This window comes from Xiphophorus maculatus, chromosome 17 (genome assembly GCF_002775205.1).
Source record: "Xiphophorus maculatus strain JP 163 A chromosome 17, X_maculatus-5.0-male, whole genome shotgun sequence".
NCBI classification, from domain to species: domain Eukaryota; kingdom Metazoa; phylum Chordata; class Actinopteri; order Cyprinodontiformes; family Poeciliidae; genus Xiphophorus; species Xiphophorus maculatus.
This window is the reverse complement of record NC_036459.1, coordinates 13,107,901-13,129,040: the sequence shown is the minus strand read 5'-3', so window position 1 is coordinate 13,129,040 and position 21,140 is coordinate 13,107,901. Positions and strand designations below refer to the sequence as shown.

The 21,140-nt window shown below is 39.2% G+C and overlaps 1 protein-coding gene across 2 annotated transcripts in view; it reads left to right on the top strand.

Moving 5' to 3' along the window:
- Positions 1-560: 560 nt before the first annotated feature.
- Positions 561-21,140, top strand: part of LOC102228098 (putative adenosylhomocysteinase 3) — a 36,466-nt gene continuing 15,886 nt past the window's right edge. Inside the window, exon 1 of one of the 2 annotated variants that reach the window (XM_005797201.2) lies at positions 561-1,006. In XM_005797201.2, coding sequence (XP_005797258.1) covers positions 662-1,006 — 345 coding nt within the window. In that variant the 5' untranslated portion in view covers positions 561-661. The remainder of the gene's footprint in view (positions 1,007-21,140) is intronic. The other variant, XM_005797202.2, reaches the window with a different exon arrangement.

Sequence of the window (21,140 nt, the reverse complement as noted above, 5' to 3'; positions counted from 1 at the left end):
TTCTCAAAAGATGTGTTGACTGTTGCTGTACTAAAATGTTTTCTCTATCCTGTTATGTATTTTAATGCCAAACTAATCCGCATGGTGGCAGTGTAGCTCTGTTTTCCGGTTTGACCTTACCGCTGTACTCGTTTTGTAATGATGTGCTGCCACAGATGCTCTGCCATCTAGTAACTGACTTAATCTGGTGGAAAATACAGCCGAGCAATTCAGTGGGTTGATCACATTAATTTGTGGAATTTCTTTTTTCTTTTTTTTTTTTAATGAGAACGTGTGAGCTTATTGTATCTTATGGCGAACATTGTATGGGAGATTATTTTTAAACCCGCATTATGTTTTGTATTTTTCAGAGGTTCCAATACGAAGTGCATTGCCACGTTGCTGTTCCTTTTGGGAAATGTAGTCTCGGTCAGAAATGCGTCCTTGATTGTTTCATAAATTTGTGGTCGTGTAACATTTGTTTATTATGTTTAGAAATGTTTTGGAGATATTCAGACCAAGAGGTTAAAACTGTCGCAAAAATATGCCCAATAGGGTAGTGAAAAGGAGTATGGCAGTGAAACTACAAGTCCCATAATGCATTTGGGTGCCGCTGCTCCTGCTTTCACATCCGCTCGCCTCGCTATCAGCGCTGGAGAAAGGACTTTGAGAAACTGCGGCGATGTCAGTCCAGGTTGTGGCAGCGAAAATGGCAGAGGTCGAACTCAAAGACGTCTCCGCCGGCAAAGCCCTGCCGGCCGAGTCCCCGGTGACGCCGACCTCGGAGGAGAAGACCCTCGCCAGAAGCGAGCCGCAGAAGGAGGCCGGTTCCTCCGCCGCAGCCGCTACGTCTCCCACCGCGGAGCCCTCCGCGAAAGCCGGGGAAGGCAGCCGGGGCTTGCTCACCCCGAGCGCCGCCAAGATGCCACAGGCGTCCGCTTTGAAGCACTCGGACCCGCAGCAGAACGGCGGGGACGCTTTCGTGAACCGTGACGGCACGGTCGCCGAGGCTCCGCGGATGAAAAAGGTGAGCGACGAGGACGCTTTTCTCGGTTGGAGCCGCGGTAAACGGTGCGGCGAGAGCTGACTGGGAACGCTGGCATTGTGTGACGATGCTAGCAGGCTAGCTGGTCCCAGAGCGGATTCAGCGGTGACCGTTAACGCGTTTAATCACGGCGTTCCCTCTGAAACCTACCGTGTCATTAATGAGGGCGAAACACCACATTATATCCACCTTTATAGTAGGGTGAGTTTCTGCTGCTGTTTTCGTTTTTTTTTTTTTTTTTTTTTGTCAAATCGGTTTCATTAAGACTTGAACACATCCTAGAAGTTTCGCTGTTGTAAAAGTTTTGCTGAGATCAGATTTGTGAATTTAAAGAGGTCCGGAAAAACAAAACTTGTTTACGGCATGCAGGTCTTTATGGTGCCATTTTCAGATCTTAAAATAATTTGGAGGAAAAAAAAAGGGCAATTAAAAAAAATTTAGTTCATTCTGATAGGTTGTAGGTTATTCTTAATCCGGGCCAATGCTGTACCTTCCAGCCACAAGGAAGATGTTTGTTCGTTGCCACGTGAAGTTGAAATCTCACGCATTATTGCATTTTTGTTTCCTGTTAAAGTTCTGCTCTGGGGGAAAAAAACCCCATCTCCACAGCATAATGCTGCCTTCCCCATGTTTTACCTTGGAGGCTATGTGTTTTGTTGGATTCAGGGTCACCCATTCATAATGTCGCTTTGATTTGCTAGCTGCTTTAAAAAAAAAACAACTTACTGCCTTTAGTTGTATTTTTAGGCTTATTTGTATGGCTTTCAACTTCACAACTATGAAGTGGAGGTGATATTATCTCCACCTCCCAGCAATAGTAAATAGGTCCTTCTGTTGAAACACGAACCTGACAACTCATACATTTTTGTTGTCTGTAAAGATGCTCCTCTCCTTAACTTGATACTTCAGCTCTTTATGGTCTGTCGGCTGTTGTTTTGCTGAACATTGTCGTGTTTTTTATGCCACGGTTAAGATCGGACATATTTTATTATTTCATCCATCCCAAACAACTGCTTAGCATGTACGCAGCATATGATGTCTTTTATCTTGTTGGAAGAAACAAGTGGACTTGGTGTTATATATGCTATGACTGTTAATTTGCCCTCTCATTTTAGAATCCCAAACTTCAACCAAGCAGATGCAGCATCTGGTCTGTAGTTCATAAAGTCAAATAATGGGCAACCGTTCAGTAGCTGCAGCACAGAGCAGTGGAGGAGTTTCGCGAGCGTCCTCCAGCAGCGGAGAGTGTTAGGCGATGGAGATAAATCATGTTTTGGGTTTTATCTCCAGATTTACAGGTCAGCAACATCTGGATTATCGCGTTATTAACATCAGGGCCGTGCTAATAAAAAAATTAATTTACAAAATTATGAGAATAGTGTTGGTATTACAAGAATAAAGTCATAATACATTGGGACTAAAGCTATGATCTGAGGATGAAGTTGTAAATTGAAAATTGTCATGAAATTTAGAGAAGTTGTAATATTTCAAGAAATGAAAGTCGTATTACGAGAATAAAGTCATTTTCCGAATTGTCATAATGCTTTGTCGTAATTCTCATATTATCCCAACTTTATTCTCGTATGCGTTTTGTAATCTCTTTTTTTTTTCTTGTGGTCGCTCTTATTCCCCCCCCCTGGATGTAATGTTTCTTCAAATAAAATTAAAATATCTTCCAGTTTCCCCCTCCTCCCCCCAAGCACATGGGCTGTTAATATCTAATGTTGATTGCAATCATTACATAACTTTTGTCCTCCAACCTGTGCTCAGACATCAATGATTATGTCGATTTATAGGGCAATCTGTGTAATTCACTTTGATACGAGGAGATCATTGCAATAAAAAAAAAAGCTAAAGTGCTCTTCGGGGATCAACATAATCATAGAGAGTTGGGGGGGGAATTTTTTTTTTTTTTTTTTTTAATTTTCAGCATCACTAGTCAGCAAATCCATCGGAGCGGAAATCTGTCCAGGTAAGCAGTTTGTTCATGTAAATACCCGGCTGTGGACGTCCACAGGCTGTATTTATAGGTGCAACAAGCTCCCTGCAACGTCGTCGACGTACACAAACCCAGCCCAGCCTTTTATAATCTGCTGAGTTCTGCTGGTCCGGCTCTGCAGCTGATGATGCAAGTGTGCGAGCAGGCGGCGTGGACCGAGTGAGCGAGTTTCTGGCTAGCATTTAATCCCCGCCTTCATCATGTCACCACATGGGATTAAAAGGCCATCTTCCTGTCGTAGGTGAGGACAGATGTAAGCTTTTTTTTTTCCTTCTGAGCTGCCGATGAGCAGAATTCACAACCAGCGTGGTTTGGCACGAACGGCTCCTATCTCCGGGAAGTCCAGTGATCTTTCCTGAAAGAGCTTTTTATTCCCCCCCCCCCATCGACACCGGCTTACGCTGTCATTATCACCGTTTGCGGTTATTGTGGGAAAAAAAACAAAAAACGCCGCGTACGTATCCGCCAAAGAGGCCACCTGCCGGAGCGAAGTGGATACTGATGGTGGTGATATTTCTGTGGAGTCATTTCTGAATGACTCCACAGAAATGCAGCAGTTGAGAAAGCTCTTCCCCGTCTGAAAGAAACGTTATGTCATGCACTAAGCTGTTGTTCCTGCTAGCGCTTAATGGTTTATAGGCTTACAGTGACCTGTGGCTGCTCTGCTTGGTAAGAGAATGGTCTGAAGGAGATTTAAGGCAAATTAATTCTGATTTCATTCTGTGCTAAATTGCGTTAATCACAACACAGTCTCTTTGGGTTCAGTGTGACAAATAATTAACTATATAAAAGAAATTTAAAAAAAAACCCCATAAAATAAAAGATGAGGGGAATAATTTAACAACCCAATTAAAGATTTGAAGATGTGCTATAAAAAGTGCACACCACTTTTCATGTTTTGGATCAGTTAGGTTTAATAAAATGGTTTTTATGTGCTAAAATCTAGAATTAGGTGTGTGACCTTTTTTTTTTTTTTTTTTTTAAACATTAATCATTTCCTTGGTATTTCTTAGAATTCCTTCTAGGCTGTATGACAACCTTGTCAAACATTTTGGGTTTCCTCCCACAAGCTTCTCACCGTGATTTACTGGAGCTTTGTCCCTTTAAATCTTTCAGAACTGGTGGTACTGAGTCACGTTTGTAAGCAGACTTCCTCGTACACACCTTTTTGGTTTGGGCCACTTTTTCCTTCACGTGAAATGACAACCATTATGGCCAAACACTTTAGTTTTAGTTTTACATGACCAAATTATGTGATCCTGAAACCTTAACATCTTTGTTTCTGAGTACATTTGCAAACTGCAACATGTTGTTTTTTGTTTTTTTTTATGGCTTCTTCTCTCTAAGTGGTGTTTCATCCCATAGTAGTACATGTCTTGGATCAAGAAAAACATTCTGGTTGGGTTTATAGTTGGATGTAATTCTAACCATTCTCTTCCAGATGTCTTTCAACTTTCTTACCATGTAGCTAGGGCTAGTCGATTATTCCTACGATTAATTGATTAATCGGGTAAAGAAATTGGCACACTGCGGATTTTTCAATTAGCCACTTAAGCCTATTTAATACAATACTAAAAATACACTACACAATTCAATTGTTTTAATGCAGTAACATAACATTACTTAAGTGAATTTGAGCATATCTACAAACCTTTTTTTTTACGCAAAATTTATATACATTTTCTACAGTTTTGGTTAAATAAAACTGAATATGCTTGGTTTTTTTTTCTTTCTTCAGCTAATTACTTTTCTTGAGTTTGCATTATACAGTTAACGGTTAATCAGTTACTAAATTGGTTGACAATTATTTCAATAATCGGTTCCTCATGATTAATCCGATTAATCATTTCAGCCCTACATGTAACTCATTCTCCAGAGTACCTTGCAAAAATGTTCACTTAGCTGAAAGGAATTGTCAACTTAAATTTCAAAGGTCATTCTGAGAGTTGCAGTCGTTACGCTATGTTTTTTGTTGTTGTTTGTTTTATGGTGTTGAAATGTCTTCTGGTTCCTCACTTAAGAAACTGGGATGAAGATGATGGCGAAACGTCCTTATAGAAAGTTACTAAATGATGAGTTTGTGTTCAATATTTGAATAAAAAATGAAGTACTATGTAACGTCACACAAAAATCTGGAAGGTTGATTCATCCTATCTGAGCCCAAACTTTTCCGGGGCTTGCCCTTCAGGTAGAGGAGTCGTGATGAGGTACTGATCAGCCAATCAGAAGTAAGCTTGGACTATCATGAGAGAAGCATCACATTAGACATGTACACTACAGCATAACAGCCTTGGCTGTTGTTTTTTTTATGTGGTCTGGAGATACAGATCTCCTCCCGTCACAACATTGGAGTCCAGTGTGCAATTAAAATCAGACCAATGGAGCATTAATCTCAGATTATTTTATGGCGGTTATGGCATGAAAGCCACAACCGCCATTCCAAACTGTGAAAACATTTAAATGATTTGGATTGTAAATGAACTGCGGTGGTTCTGACCAGAATTCCAGTCATCTAGATAAAGAAGTAATTTATAAACATTTTCAAAGCACTTTAAGATCCGACTTTGAATGGAAGCTTTTAGTTGCCCTGCATTCAGGCCTGCCGAAGGTTTTTATTTAAGTGACGTCATCATGGCGAGCTGAAGCAAACCTGACTTGCTTGTGTATTAAACGGCTTGGATCATTATCATAGCTATTCAAATATCTTCTTGGGTCTATAGGAGAATTGCTGCTCTTTGGTTTGCCTTGGAGTGTCTTCATGTCTCTAAAACATTAAAGGAGGGACGTGTGGCCGTCTTTCCGTCAGGCACCCGATCGTTTGTGAGTCACTTCAGCAAACACGAGCTCATGAGTGCGCGCGTAGCGTTAACGACATGCATTACCTCAAGTAATACTACTCTGTCCTTCATTAATGTTACATTATCGTATGTCCAGCAAATACTTTTAGCAGATGGTCAATAAAAGATTAAGCATTACCTGTTATTTATTTAGTTATGTATTTAACTTCACCCGTTGACTCTGATATTTTACCGCTGTGAGGTTGCAGGAGCTCTGTGGAATGCAGTGTTGGCTGCTCTAAAGTGTCACAAATTCACACCTTGTTGTCACACTTTTACATATCGAGCCTGGAGGCTCACGCCACCAAACCTGACAGCGAAGATGGCGCTTAAGTAGCTGAAAGCCTCAGAGAGAATTGAAAGCATCATAATGGCGGAGAGAGAGAGGACTGATGAAAATAATATTTAATAATACCACAAATTCCATGATTTTCTTGTTCTGTTCAGCCCGGTTTTTTATACAGTAACAGACTTATAATTCACTCTAGTGGGTATTTCTTCACTAAAATACATTCACAAAATGACAAATCAGTTGTAACTGGGAATATTGATGGAAAATTGTGTGGAAGGAAAATATGTCTATAGCTATGGTTTTGTTTTCAACTTTTTCTTTAAATATTGGAGTACTTGGAGTTAAAAAATTCACTCTTAAGAGGTGGGCATTATGTAAAGTGTAATATTTTTAAGCGCTTTATGTTGCTTTATAATGTAATTCCTTCATCAAAATCCTGCCTGAAGTGTTGCTTTGATTTATTTATTTATTTTTTATTCATGTTTGAGAAATCATTGAATCTCATTCACGATTGCCAAAACACTTTCTCTCACAAAGCGACATCTTTTCCACAGAGCCACAGAGCACCCTTTCCCATTCAGCTCCTCTAGACTAGCGGCAGCAGCAATTAGCAAACACCTATAGGAACTGTGACTGAGCTCATCATATGAACTACTTCTCAGTGCAACTCTCCTAAGAACGTTTGTAAATGGCATGTTGGAGAAGCGCTGTGACAATGATCTGAAGATGAACTGTTGGAAAGAGCAGGAGCTTCTTAAAGAGACAGAGACCCAATTTCAAAGTGTCAAATTTCAAAGTCAATTTTATTTTGAGTTATGCTTGATATATGTACAGCATTTTTAGAACGACTGAACGTGATTTAGTTACTTGATTTTGCTATGATATGCCCAAAAAATATATAATACCCTAACCATTTAACCATTTAAGGGGCTAGTAAATTTGAAAGTATAAATACCAAGCCAAGCTGTTATTTTACAGAAGTTTGATGGAGCATCTAAAACATGCAGTACAAGGTCTTCAATGACCAGAACTACCAACCTCTGTTACAGAAAGTAATTCTTGGCTGCCTTTGCTCATCAAATCTGCACTTCTATTTCCTTTATATTCCCTCTTGGTTCAGCTCAGCCTGTTAATCTGATGTCAAATCGCTCTGTAGTGCTTTCCAAATGATGGGGGAGACTTCTGAAAATAAACCCGACACTTCCTCTGTCTGTCCTCCTCACAGTCTTATTCTGTTCCTAAACACAGCAGACTGTGTGTCCTCTCTCTCTCTTTCTTTGTGTAAACAGCCAGGTGTCAGTTCACACCTCCCAAACCATCTTTATCTGTGCCACTTGGAGCCACTCGGTGAATTGACCGTCGGTACTTTACTCCAGTTAGTTTCTCTCAGCCTGCGTCGGCAAATCACAGTCCGTATTTAGTTGATTTTAGTGGCTCCAACAGAACATTTGATCTCGGGTTTAGAGGACGCCAAAACACATTTCAAAATAAAAATAGAAGTCTGACCACTTGACATGGTAAGAGCATAAAAATCCAGCTGTAAGTGGTACAAAAATAAATCTGGGTTGAGTCATAAAAACCTGTTAAGAAATGTTTTAAAAATCAAACTAATGTACATCTAGATCTCTTCTTTCTTAAATCTTCCCTGTTTTTTTGTGATTTGATGAACTAAGCTACCAGCACTGGTCTAGACTTTGACTAGGCCCTTTTTCTTTCTTCCACGGTAGCCCTGCATTTGCATCACACATAGCAAGGCCAAAATGTGATCTTGCCTAACCAGAGCACCGTCTTCTATATCAGCTGTCTTTCTGGCATGGCTTGTGGCAAAGTTTTAAATGTGACATCTTATGATTTCCTTTTGGTTTGATTTTTTTTTTTTTTTTTTTTGCAATTCTCCCATAAAAGCCAGATTTGTGGAATGCACAACTGAGGCCTTGTTTACATTTGGCATTTCTGCCATCACCTGAATGACATTGAACAACAGAAGCATATACACACATGGATTTTTACAATTATTTGCATGCACAAAAAATATGCATATTTATTTATTTTTTAATAAATGTGAAAACAGAGAATAGTTATGTTAAAATGTCACTAAAAGAAACACGGATGAGCGCTAATTGGATAGTTTGAGTTGTCTACTAGGAATTCATATCCTCCTTAGGTTCTTTTTCTCCCACCCTATTGTTGAATATTGGCAGATTTGATCTGGTGCAACTCTCATTATTTAAAATTTTCTGCACCTCAAGCAAGGGGGCAAAGGTCGAAGGGATGTTCCTGACGTGCAAAGTCCACAGAGCGAACTGTTAGAGCTGTAGATTAAAGGATGTTCGATCAACAATTCACCAACGTAAACTTAAGGACCTCTGCAGCTCCTTCAGTGTTACCATGGGCTTTTTGGATGCCTCTAACTAATTCCACCTTCTTCCCTTATCTGTCAGATTAGGTTTATGGTCGTGCTTTAGTATGTTTGCAGTCGTGTCGCACTCTTTCTATTTTCAGATGAATGATTGAACAGAGCTCTGTGAGACATTCAAAGCTTGGTTTATTGTTTTATAACCTTACCTGCTTTCTCCCTGACGGTGTTTGCGCATTCTTAATAAGTCTTAAATTTGTGTATCTTAAATTAAAACCTTAAAATATCTGAAATTCGTTAAAGTATGTTGGCTTTCATATGCTAATTATAGGTCTTAAATTTAGTCTTGACAGAACTATTTAATCTTGTACAGTGAACCCTCATTTTTCGCGAGGGTTACGTTCCAAAAAGAACCCGTGATAGGCGAAATCCGCGAAGTAGTAACCTTTATTTTTTTTACAATTATTATACAATGAAATGCTCCATAATACATTGAAACCAAAGAACAAAACCTTTTTACAGGCCCAAATATTTGTTTAACAAAAACTACTGTATAAACATTTTTTTTTTTTTTTTTACAAATAACTACTGTACTTTAAAATAATCATTTTAATACGAACTGAAGGCGGATTCCCGTGCCCGAATTACGGAGATCAGCAACCCCCCCACCGCGACCTGAGTTATTGGATTAGAACGGGAGAAAATAAAAAATGATTATGAAAAAAAGAAAAACAAAGTACAGTAGGAGAAATAGTGACTCCCGTGTATTTCACTGCTCTTCTGACTGAGCCGCTGCATCCTGACTCCGCTCTGTAGCGTTTTTTTTTCTTCTAAAGCCCGCGGTGCAGGTGTGTTTTTTCGAGAGAAGAACATAGTTATCGGTAGCTGTTGTCGCTCTTCTTTCTTCTGGGCAAAAAGATTCTTATAAACCGACATGCCACCATCGATTATGTTAAATTTGGCAAGCTGTTTAGTAGGTGTACATATTAAACCGCAACGTTGTTGACACACAGGTAGAGAAGAAGCGGAGAGACTGTTTAGCCAATCAGAATGCAGAACACAATGCAAGAAGCAAATCCGTGAAGCACGAGACCGTGAAAGGTGAACTGCGACATAGCGAGGGTTCACTGTATACTCTACGTATTTTTTTTTTCTCACTGGACTTTTCTGTCTGCAAAAGCTTAAGTTGCTCTCAGACATCTACTTGAGATGGTTGAGGCTACCACTAACTAGCTGCTAACATACCCTTGCTAGCTAGCTGGCTTTTTTACTTCTATCATGGCTATATGCAGGACAATGTTTGTACATTTCTGTGGAGATGGAGGTCTTCAATTCCATTCAAAATGGTCTTAAAAAGATCTTGAAAATTCTTAAATTTGAATTGGTAAAACCTGGAGAAACGCTGTTGTGTTTTTTAGGTCTTCGTGATGCTGTTTGTTCACTAATGTTACCCAACAAACCTCTGCGGTAGTACAGCTTGCATTTATGCTGAAAGGAACTCGCACACAGGTAGACTCAATTTGCTAATCGAATAATGATTTCATTATGGTTGTAAAGGTATGTCACACTCGCGTCAGTTTCCAAAATAATTGAGTGTGTGTTGGAAACACGTCAAAATGTGAAAAAGCTACAGGTACAAATTTTTCAGAACGTTGAATGCAGTGGTGTGTTGTTAAGACAACCTGTTGAAATCAAGCTTAACTATAAGGAACCTTGAACTGCAGTAAAACTTATTTTAAAGGTTTTTTTTTTAACGGAAAAAGCGGGTGAATCCTATGCGTGAGTCTTCCATCGGAGCGGATTGGGTGCAGACAGGCAGAAGGCAGGAGACGGCAAACTCTTTATAATCTTTGCTCTAGTATCCTGTCATTTGCTGGTGTCTGCACATGGAGGAAAAATTTAGCGGCGTATAAAAAGCTTTAAAAAAAATAAAGAAGGCAGCAGAATGTTCTGTACAGGCTTTGAAGCGGTCGGTGTGCCTCACACAGAGCAGGCGGCACATTGGTGGTGGCGGTAGCTGGAGACGAACCGTTTGAAAGAAAACGTAAAGAGAGTCGCTAGTACTGGCAGTAACTGTGTCTGTGCTTCCCTGAACCTCCTACATACATCTACAACTCTGACTTCCCTGTTAGATTTCCTGGCTCGTCGTTACAGCTCATTGAGTTACACATCTTTCCATCAAAATCCTCCTACAGCAGGTTTCAGCTCCCTGAAGCAAAAAATGAGCAGTGAAGGTAGGGAAAGGGGGGATTCTAAGGCTCTAGCTTATTGGAAGCCGCCATAGTTTCAGTTGAACAAGTGGGTGCCGACCAGGTTGTTGTGTGTGCGTGTGTGTGTGTGTGTGTGTGTGTGTGAGTTAGAGCTTCGTTGGCCCTGGTGTTGAGATACACGAGGATCAGGAAACATTATCACTGAACTCCCTACACAGGACGAAGAGGAATGCAGCCACGTTCTGAAGCGATGCTTGCGAACAAAGAGGCGACATTATGTGCAAAAAGTGCTGCCTCACAAAAGAGGCCTCACAAAGCCTGAAACAAACCCCCACACCCCTTATCCCCCACGCATCCATCTGTCTGCTTCACTTCCTATTAGTCAGGCCTAACCAGTAGCTCCTGGCACATGGAGAGTGTAGCTGCTCATGCCTGAATACTGCAGAGCTTTGAAAGAGATGTTTATATTCCCTAAACTGGGTCAAACTTAGGCATACAAGCTGAGATACACCACATTCCCATTTCCATGTCCAAAGGTTTGTAAAATCTAGCACCTTGGCATGCAAACTGGTTTTACAAACTGGTGAAAAGTTCATTCATTGGTGAGAGAATAAGCTGAATGAACTCCAGGGTGGAACGGAATAGTTATGAAGTCATGAAATGTCTTTGGGCTTCTGGAAGTGTGGTGAAAATGACTCTTTTGTAATAAGTGAAGGTTGCAGAAAGTATTTTGATGGGTTCAAGGTATATGACGCTTTTAATAATGGTCAGGATTGAGGAAAAGTGGTGGTTTTGATGCGGCAGCTTAAAGCAGATTGGTTTTAATGGTTCTTCCTGGATTGCCTGAAACTCGGCGTATTGGGGAAAGTTGGGAACTTTGTAAAGATCAAATATGAAAAATTGTGGCTTTACACAAATTGAGGGAAGGCTTTTGGAGTCATTTCAAAACAAATGCAGGTTTCAATAAAATCCAGTATGTATGTAATTTAAATTATGACTCACTACTTTCCAGTGGTCTGGTAAATGATCTAAACTGTAGTTTAGATTCAGGTCTGGTAAATCTGACTAGGCAACAGCAAAGATGAGAGGAAATTGATTTGGAGACATAAAGATTAAAAGATGTGATACAATGGACATTACCGGAGGTGTTCAAAGTGTGTAAAATATGAATATCTCCTTGCTCTTATTCACACTTGACCACATCTACATGTCAATGTTCTATAATTGAGCTATTTGGCCAAAGATGTTACAAAAACAGAAGGCTAGTCTTGCTAATCTTAGAGCCTTGTACCAACTTATTAAGCTTATTTTTCTGCTCCACTGCTAAACATGCTAGCAGTAAAGGATTTTAAAAACTATAAAGGAAGCAAAACCCTTTTTTTTTTTTTTACAGATATGTTTATTAATTTTTTGTTTAATAACATAACACAGAACAAAAGCTCAGCAGTGCAGTCCACAAGAGACAAAAAGAAAAGATAAGATATGGGGCATACATACAGTACTTCCATCATTATATAGTCCACATATAAGCATTTATAAATGCTCGAGACAGGATGATGGACATGTGTCCTTCAGCATAGTCCAAAAAAGGGCTTCCATATGCGTCCAAAAATGTCACTCTTAGAGTGGACGAGACATGTTAGAAAGTCGAGAGGGCTATATTCCAAAATAGGAAGCAAAACTCTCTTATTAATCTGTAATTGTTTGACATAGGTGGTTAAAACAAAAGAAAATGAATAAATGAAAGCTATAAACCACTGGCAAATTACTTCACACTCCCAATTAAACGTAGACCACTGACCCAGTAATGGCTTTGTTCAGAAATAGAGCAGAACCTCCCCTTGCTGTGCGCCTTCGATGTAATCATACTTCCCCCTCAGGGAATGACTGATGCTATTTTTGGCAACTCGAAAGAGCAAAATTAGAAAAAAACCCAAATAAGACTGACTTATTATTTTTCCTTTTCTTAATTAATTACAGTTAATCCTTTAATATTTTAGAAATTAATAGCTATATTTAGCCTAATAATATACATTACCAATCCATTTGTGTCTAATTCTAGATGAGGTTTGTTACCACTGGTAAAATGCAGCGAAAAGCATAAACTGGTGGAAGTGTTGTATATGCAGGTCTGACTTTATAAGTTTATACAAAAGCCAAGTTATCTTGGGTATGAATTATCGGCGATTTGATCTGAATACAGAACTGGAATCTGAAGACAGGCAGACGGGATAACCCTTTTAAAGGACTGGGTCGATGGGAGCAATGAGCGATCACTTTGCTGTCTGTGTAAATGGAGCTTATTTGACCTCCATCACTGACTGATCATTGGGTTTCCAAATTGTGCCCTGGTTTGGTCTACACGAGCAACAGAACGCGGTTATGCAACTGAGAGAAGTAGCAACTGGAATATACCGCTCAATTTATAAAGGAATGTCAAAAACGCTATGAACTATGAAATGAATGGAAAACAAACTGTTTTGAGGACGGCCGAAACTTTCAGTTTTGGCCATTGTCCAGCTTCTGCAGTGGGGGGGGCGGGGAGGAAACCAGTGGAAAGTTTTGAATGTAATTGCTGATGTACTCTTCCCCGTCTGTGTCAAATAATCAGGGTTTAATCTGTTACTAAGCCCATCATTCATTGCCTGGTATCAGTGTCCCAGGCCTCTCTGCTGTGACTATCGGACCATATCGGAGGAAGTGGGATTGCTTCGGCACGGAGTGCTCTTTGCAGATCACTCTGCATACCATCCGCGGTTAGAAAGCATTGTTGGAGCATCACGGCTGAGGCAAAGCTGGGCATGTGTTGGGCCGGTGCTGATTGAGCCTGGGCTCTGCGTACGTGTGGTAACGGGTTATGTGAGGGCATGTGAATCGTGACTTGAGTTTCTGTCCATGTGTGTCATTATGTAGAGTCAGAGGATGTCTCTGTATATAAATCAGGAGGAAATGTTCTTATATCCCAGCTTTCCCTGGGGCAGCACGCTTGATATGGAAACACGCTTCAACTCACGCTAGCTCTTTTTCCCCCCTCTCTACTATTCCCTTTATTGGTTCTGGTATTCAGATATCAACCCGTCCTGATGGAGCTGGATTGTTTTATTACTCATAATGGCTGCCGCATAAACCCTTTTATACAGGAGATACTTGTTATATGTGGACCATTGTTGGAATGTAGCGCCACATTTGCTTTGCTAGGGGTAAATGTCAGGTCAGGGTCATAACAGCAGGATCACTGTTGCCTCCCACTGCTGCTCTTCAACATGGAGGCATGTATTTGCAGGTTGTTTTTTCCCTTTCTGTGTGAGAGCTCCAGCTATGGAGTCTTTTTATCGACTGCCAAGTGTGTTTTTGCCAAAGTCCTGCGCTCGTTTATGTCTATGTCCAGAAATGTGTCTGGTCTTTTTTCTCTGGTCTTAGAGTTCAGGACCATTGTCTCTGCTCGGAAGATTTTCCAGAATCTGTTTGGTTGTGTGCAGCACAGCCTCCCATCTGTGTTACTTCCAACTTCAGAAACAAAAACAGTTTTGATTCTTCTATGGAAATGTAATTCACTAAACTTTGACCTCACGTTTTACTCAGACTGCCTCTGACCTTCACAGTCGCATACTGAGGGTATGCATGGGGTGGTATGAGAGTCTCTCAATATAATACAACAACATACATATTTTTTCTGGATTTTGTAAACTACTGAAAGGCAGAACAGTCTTGTTATAATAGACTGCTGGTAAAAAGCACATTTTCTTCACATTGTTTTATATTAGAAAAGAAAAGATATAAAATAGATGTTGTGTTTTGTGCAAATACTTAGAGTAGTGGGAGTTAGGCTTGTGACAACTTTTTACCACTTTGCGCTTTATGCCTTAATACTCCAATTAATAATGCAACTTGACTGCAGAAGCCTTTTTTTAAACTCTTTATGTCTGGTGTAACATAATGGAATTACTTTTATTTAAACAGAAAATCAATAGCTATTTATACTGTTGCTAAATAATATTGTTTTGATTGTTGAAACCTTATTACAGTTGGGAAGATTTAATTAGTTAGATTTTAAGTCGCTGTAGACAATACAAATAGATTAATGGTCGGTAGATTTAGTTATGGTTGTAGTTGGTACAATTTGTGTCTGCAACACAAAATATTGTTTGATGCAGATGGATGCTTTTTCACCTTTTTTATACCTAAAAATATATGAAGTGCAAAAAAATCCTATTTATTACCAAAGTTGTTGAGTTCATCTTAATTTTGGAGTAACTACAACCACAATTGTTGACCTGCTTTTCCTTGAAAGCAAATCAGCCCAACGGGGGGAAAAAAAATCAACTGTTTGCCTGCCTTACTCTGATGCAATCTTGTAAGACGTTTTAAAAAAATCTTTGTATCTCCGATGATTTACTGATCAGTTTTTTTATATAAAAATACCATTCAGTTGCTTTTCAGTAAAATAGTAATTTTTAGTTTATTATTGAGCAGAAAAATAATGGCACACTGTTTTAAAAATCTTGTTAAAAAAATAAATAAATAAATTGTGTCCAGCATGTGCTTTCAATTTAACGATTTTCATCCTCACGGCCAAACGTTTGGCTGCCACTGCCTTAAACAGCCCATAACTAACTTAGAGGTGGACGATCTGAATGCAGAACGCTTTCTACTCTGACCAGTGGGCAAAGTTTTTAAATAAAATGCATTATAGAAGATTCCAATTAAGGAAACCCTTGTTTTTTGAAACAGAATCAGATTTAAAACAATACAAGCCCTTCACTGTCTCTGGTGATATATATGTATATATATATATATAAGTATAATTTCACAAACACAAAAATGGTAAACCAGGAATAGCATTTGGAAAAACTTGAAACGGCCTAACCAGTCTTAGATGTGGCATCCGAGAGGTTGTTAAAAACATGGTCAAAATTAGCTGTCTGCTCGCTACTTTTAGTTCAAGTAGAGGGAGGGAGAGGCTGACGTGACCAACATGAAAAGAAAGCCTGAATAAGTCCTCCACAGAGCACTGTGGCAGAGAGCTAAAGAACAAGACGTCTGCTGTTTTGTCTTGTGAGACCCTCCTGCAGGCCTAAAAGATTGGAGAAACTAAAAGGTCTTTTTGCCAAGGCCGAGTGTGCAGGTAACAAGATGTCCCGACAATACGCTTTTGCGTCAGTGGGTCTGTTGAGCACCTTGCTGCCACCGGCTAGTACGTTTTTAGAAAAAGGTGACGCATTACTGAGATTTATTTGCGCACCAGGAGTAATTTGTATATTACGTGACATGGATTGAGAAACTGAGCAAAAATAATTAGGAAACTACCAAGATAATTAAGCTGAACCAGTTGGTAGGGACTAAATGTAAAGTGAATAATTAGGTAAGTTGAAGTGAGTGGTACTATTTCCGACGACGGCCGATCTCAGAGGTGCAACTTTGTCGTAATGCAACTTCAGTGTGAGGGAGTTTGGTTTTTCTCATATTTGGGCGAACAGAATAAGGAGCAGATGGTAACATAGTTGTGTTTCCTGACATCTCTTTTCTCAATTCCTAAAAATTGTTTCCATTTATTCATCCATTTATCCATTGATCCACCCTTCCACTTCCGCTATGTGGAAGGGTGTTCCTCTATGTAATCATCCCTCCAATCATCCTATTGTCCATTATTCATTCTTCCTTTATCCATATCATCCTTCTATCCATATGCCCATCATTTGTTGATTAGCTAGCCATCCATCCATCCATTTGATTCAGCAACCATCCGTTTGGTTAGCCATCTATCCATCCATATATTAGCCAGCCATCTATCTACCCTTCCACCCATCTGTCAAATATCCATCACACCATCTTTCTGTCCAACATATCCACCCATAAATTTCTAGAAAACTGAGTATAGAAATGTGTCATGATAATGTTGTGGGAACCTTGTATTGGAGATATTATTGCAACAGGCCCCTAACCCTAAATTATTTAAATTAGATCGACACCCATAGAGTCATGCACACAGTTTGGGCATGTTGTTCATCTTTTACAGTGTGATATTGATTATGATGATCTGTTTCATTTTCTGACCTGGCTCTCGTTGGCTTCACTCTCCATTTAAAGTCTCCGTCTCAGATTAGAGATAGTCTGACAGAAGCTCTGTTAGGATTTAGCTTTCAGGATACTTTGTGATTTTTGTCTGTGGCGTTAGGCTTTTAACTGCTATCACGCCATTTCCAGGCTTTTTGGCTAACGCCATCCAAACAGACAGAGCTATTAAGAGTCCATTGGCATTTTGATTCTGGAGCACTCATCCTTCCACTCAGCCTGCCTGGTCTACTTTTAACTTTGTTGGCTAATCTCGTGTAATTGCACTGCACTGAAACTGAGCTTTTGTCAGCTTCCTAGTTTGTCAAAGAAGAGTGGTTAGCTGTTTCTTTGTCTATGCTGCGAGAAAAATATGAACTGATTTCCTCGTTCAACCGTATATAGCACCTGTGTCTTGTCGCCCAGCATCTTCTTATTTCAGCTCTCTGGTGGCCCAGCTGGCTCTGGATCTGTTTAGACTGACTGTAGTTTTTTTTTTTTTTTTCAACAAATGATGGGGTGCAAGCACTTGATGTTGCTCTTGTCAACTAGGACTAAAACAAGCAAGCAATTATCGACAGAGACGTGTGACCCAGTACAACATGTACTCTTATAGTCTCGGTTCTCTCGGCTTGTTTGTCCACTGATTCTGTGTGTTAGGAAACTAGATTAAACACGTTTTGCCTTTTTTTTTTTATGTGGCTGTGAGGTGTACATGTTGTGTAAGTGACTGAGGATTTTAAACAGAGGTGGAAAATTACAATTCTCCCCTCTCCTTCTTCTTCTAGCCACTCTCTTTTTATGTTCTCCTTTATTTGGTTCGTGGGGCTTTACTCATACACAGGAATGCTTTAAAATGCATGAGCTTGTCATCTCAACTGGACTCAATTTTACTGCCTGTTGGGGGGCCTTGTATCTGTGGCACAAGATACAAGGCCTTTATGTGATGGCTCTTTGCTTGGAATATATGAGGAGTTGAGTGACCATGTTCCTAATCCTCTGTGGAGCTTTTTGTGCTGGTCTATAAACAAGAGTCTTTAAAGCAGATGGAGTGGTTATTCATTTATCATTATTGCTGTTGTTGCCCTTTAATAGTGAACTACTGATGTAATTTTGAACTCTTTTCTTTTTTTTTTTTGCTTTTAGGATTTTAACACGATAGACACTTGATCTTGATCAATATCAATCGGTAATACGTCTGAAAGATCATATAATTTCACTGATCCGCTCAGCATTCTGGGGGATGTAGGAAAACTTTAGCTGTTCAACGTTTTATGACCAGCTAAGCGAGGTTAGTGGCATCAACTAACTCACTCTTTGGTTACTTAGCAACAACCTGTTTAGTAATTTCCACAGCAGCAGTTACTCAACGCCTTCAAAAAAAAAAAAAAAAAACAGCATGGAAAACGGTGGATATAACAGGAAAGGTCCAATCACCAGTTTGGTAATATTTCACATATTTAAAACATTAAACGAATCAATAATTATCTATCGACTGTTATGAAATGCTTACATTCAGATGCTTTTTTCAGGCACGTTGTCCATCCCTACATTATAGTAGCAATGAAAAGTGGAGCTGAACGATATTAGCATTAACTTTGGTATCAACTGATGTTGGTAATTTTCTCAGTATCAGACTGCTAAGTAAAACTGATATTAATAACTGTTTATTTCCATCTTTTCGCCTGTTTATTTGTGAAGTAGCAGAGGGGGCCGGCCAAGTGGTGTTTGTTTGTTTGGTGTATGTAGCTAAAGCAGGGAAGCAGCATTTGGTGGTGATCTTGGCGAACCGAAAAGATGTTGCCATTAATAACAATATGGTTTAATACCACAGCCAACTTTGGTGAATTAAAGTATATTAAGTTTTTCATTATCGTGAGACAACTCGATGTTCTCACAATGTTTATAGTTTCAGCAATAATGGAACACATATAGATTATTATCCATCTCTAATAGGAACTCATGAAATGCATTCATTTTTTTATTTTTTCAGAAGATTGGGGGTATGTTGGGGGCAATTGTAAAGGGTTTTAATTCACAAAATTTCCTTCTCTGCTTCATATATTTAGTTGTTTGCTTTGAACGCTGTAAAATTTAATGACTGCTGTGCTTAGACCTTTCCAACCCACGTGACTGAGCTTAGACATACAGTCATACTTTGCTCTTTTACTGTGCATCTTATTAAGACTGAAAAACAAGTAAATTTGAGAAAATTTACTTTCCTACTGTCAGCAAGTATAATAGTTTTTAAGGTATTACTTGACAAGAAGATGAGAAATGAATGATTGTTTTCAAAACTTGGTTTTCTAAAACGCATCTGCATAGTGAGTTGACAATTATTGAATTTCATGTTAAAATGGGAGTGCAATCTAGACAAATTTGTTTCTAACCCTTTTTTTTTTTTTTGGCCAATGCTGTATGATTGCAAATTGCTCAGCTAGAGACTAAAACATAATTTAACAGCAGTGTGCATAGCAGCAAACAAAGTTAGAACAGATTGGCCATTTTTGTATTTTGAGCATCACCATCTAATTGCAGATTAGTAATTTACTACATCATCTTTCATCCTGCTGGTGGTGCATGCCACAATTTCCCTGTTGGGCTGTCCTGACAATTTCATCCAATTTTCATCTGATATCATAGATGCACGTTTTCTAAATGTTCTGAGAAACAAATAGATTGAAACTCTGAGATATTTGTGGGGCCTCAGCTGTCGCGCGTTTGATTCCGACACCTTTCCACTTTACTCAATAAGGTGAATCATTGTGGTTATGGTTTAAAAATTTGCCATTTTAACAACCACAATCCTAATTTTGATTGTAGAAGGGGGTGGGGGGGAAAGCTAGATGGAAGATATTTGCACAGAAAGCCAGCAGGAATCACAGCTGTGAAGACATTTGCACTTGTTTTTCATTCCTTTTTATTATAAAGGCCAGCTTGTCTCCAATTGTTGCAGCTGAACATACAGTCTCACACAGACAACTGTGGATCATTTGACAAGCAGACCTTCTTCTTCCTGCTTGAAATATCCTGTAGTAATTAAATATACTTTAGAAAAGTAAGAAAATAGAATTTTTTGCATGATCAAACCAGGAAGCAGTTATATTTTTTTTAATACTTTTTAATGTAAAAAAAATAATAATTGTGGTCTGTGTTTTGATAAGCGGCACATTAAGCTATTATTGAAAGGTTTCAATTATCAGGGTTTTCTCTACAATTGCTATGAAATAACAGAAAATGAATAAAGCTTTGTTAACTTGTCAGTCTTAACGTGTTTGTGTGAATGATGTCCATTGTTTGCAGAACTCCTCCTGTGTTTAATGCCAAGTTTTAACCTGAACTGTTGAATATCTGATTTCATTTTTTCCTTCCTTGTCCAATCCTCTTTGAGATACACTTTCAATAGCTGAATATGAGTCTGTCTGTAATTAAAACCACTGTTCAGGCTCTGCTGTTTTTATGTTGTACGGACAAATCAAAACGAAGTATCATTTAGTAGTAAACAAATTTATTAAAAACTTTGCGAGTCATTCTGAAACCTTTTGACTTTATCCAGAAAGAGATTTTGACCTTTTGAATATCAATTTCAAATCCAGTGGTCCAACACAGATTGCTGCCCCTCTTGTTTTTGTTTCCTTTTAGATCTTCTCGATTTTCTCTATTTTATTTTTAAGAAGAAAAAAAAAAATCTGAGTAATCTGAAACCGTTTATTTGAGCTTCATAGATAAATGCCAGAGCATGTCGGAGCAGCATGTTCAGTCTCTGGAGGTAGACACCGACACCACAGAGAGAAACCAAGTAAAACGTTTTGGTTGTTTTTTTTTTTTTTTTTTTATTTAAAGGGCAGTTTCCTGAATTAGTCCGCCCTGTCTCTGCCAGTACTGGGTCACGGGAAACACCTTGCAGCATCATATCACATCGCAGCTGCATCTGTGTCTGTTTGTTTACGTTTTCCTTTTACCCCACTGGGGGTTTCTGTTTTTTTTTTGGGGGGGTTTTTAACACTGCCAAGATGGGATACTTGCTTTGTGCTGCGGGTCTTTTTGCTGCTCAGCTGGTCTGAATGTGTCCAACCAGCTCTGCTGGATTCTATCCTAAAGCGTTTCCACCCAACCAGGGACTTTCTAGTATTTCTAGTGGCGTTTAGAGCATCCTTACATAATGTCGTGCCGTTAAATAAGCAGATGGGACATGAAGCCCCTGGATGAAGTGAGTAATTGACCATTTTTTTTCTATGGGTGCTTTGAGGCATCCATTTAGAGTTAAAAGGATATAGATTTATTGCGGTCGCGCTCGGATGTCAACCTTTTGTTTCAGCTCAAAACACAACTGCGGGTTATTTTTAAATTTCTCCTGCAGCGCGAATAAAA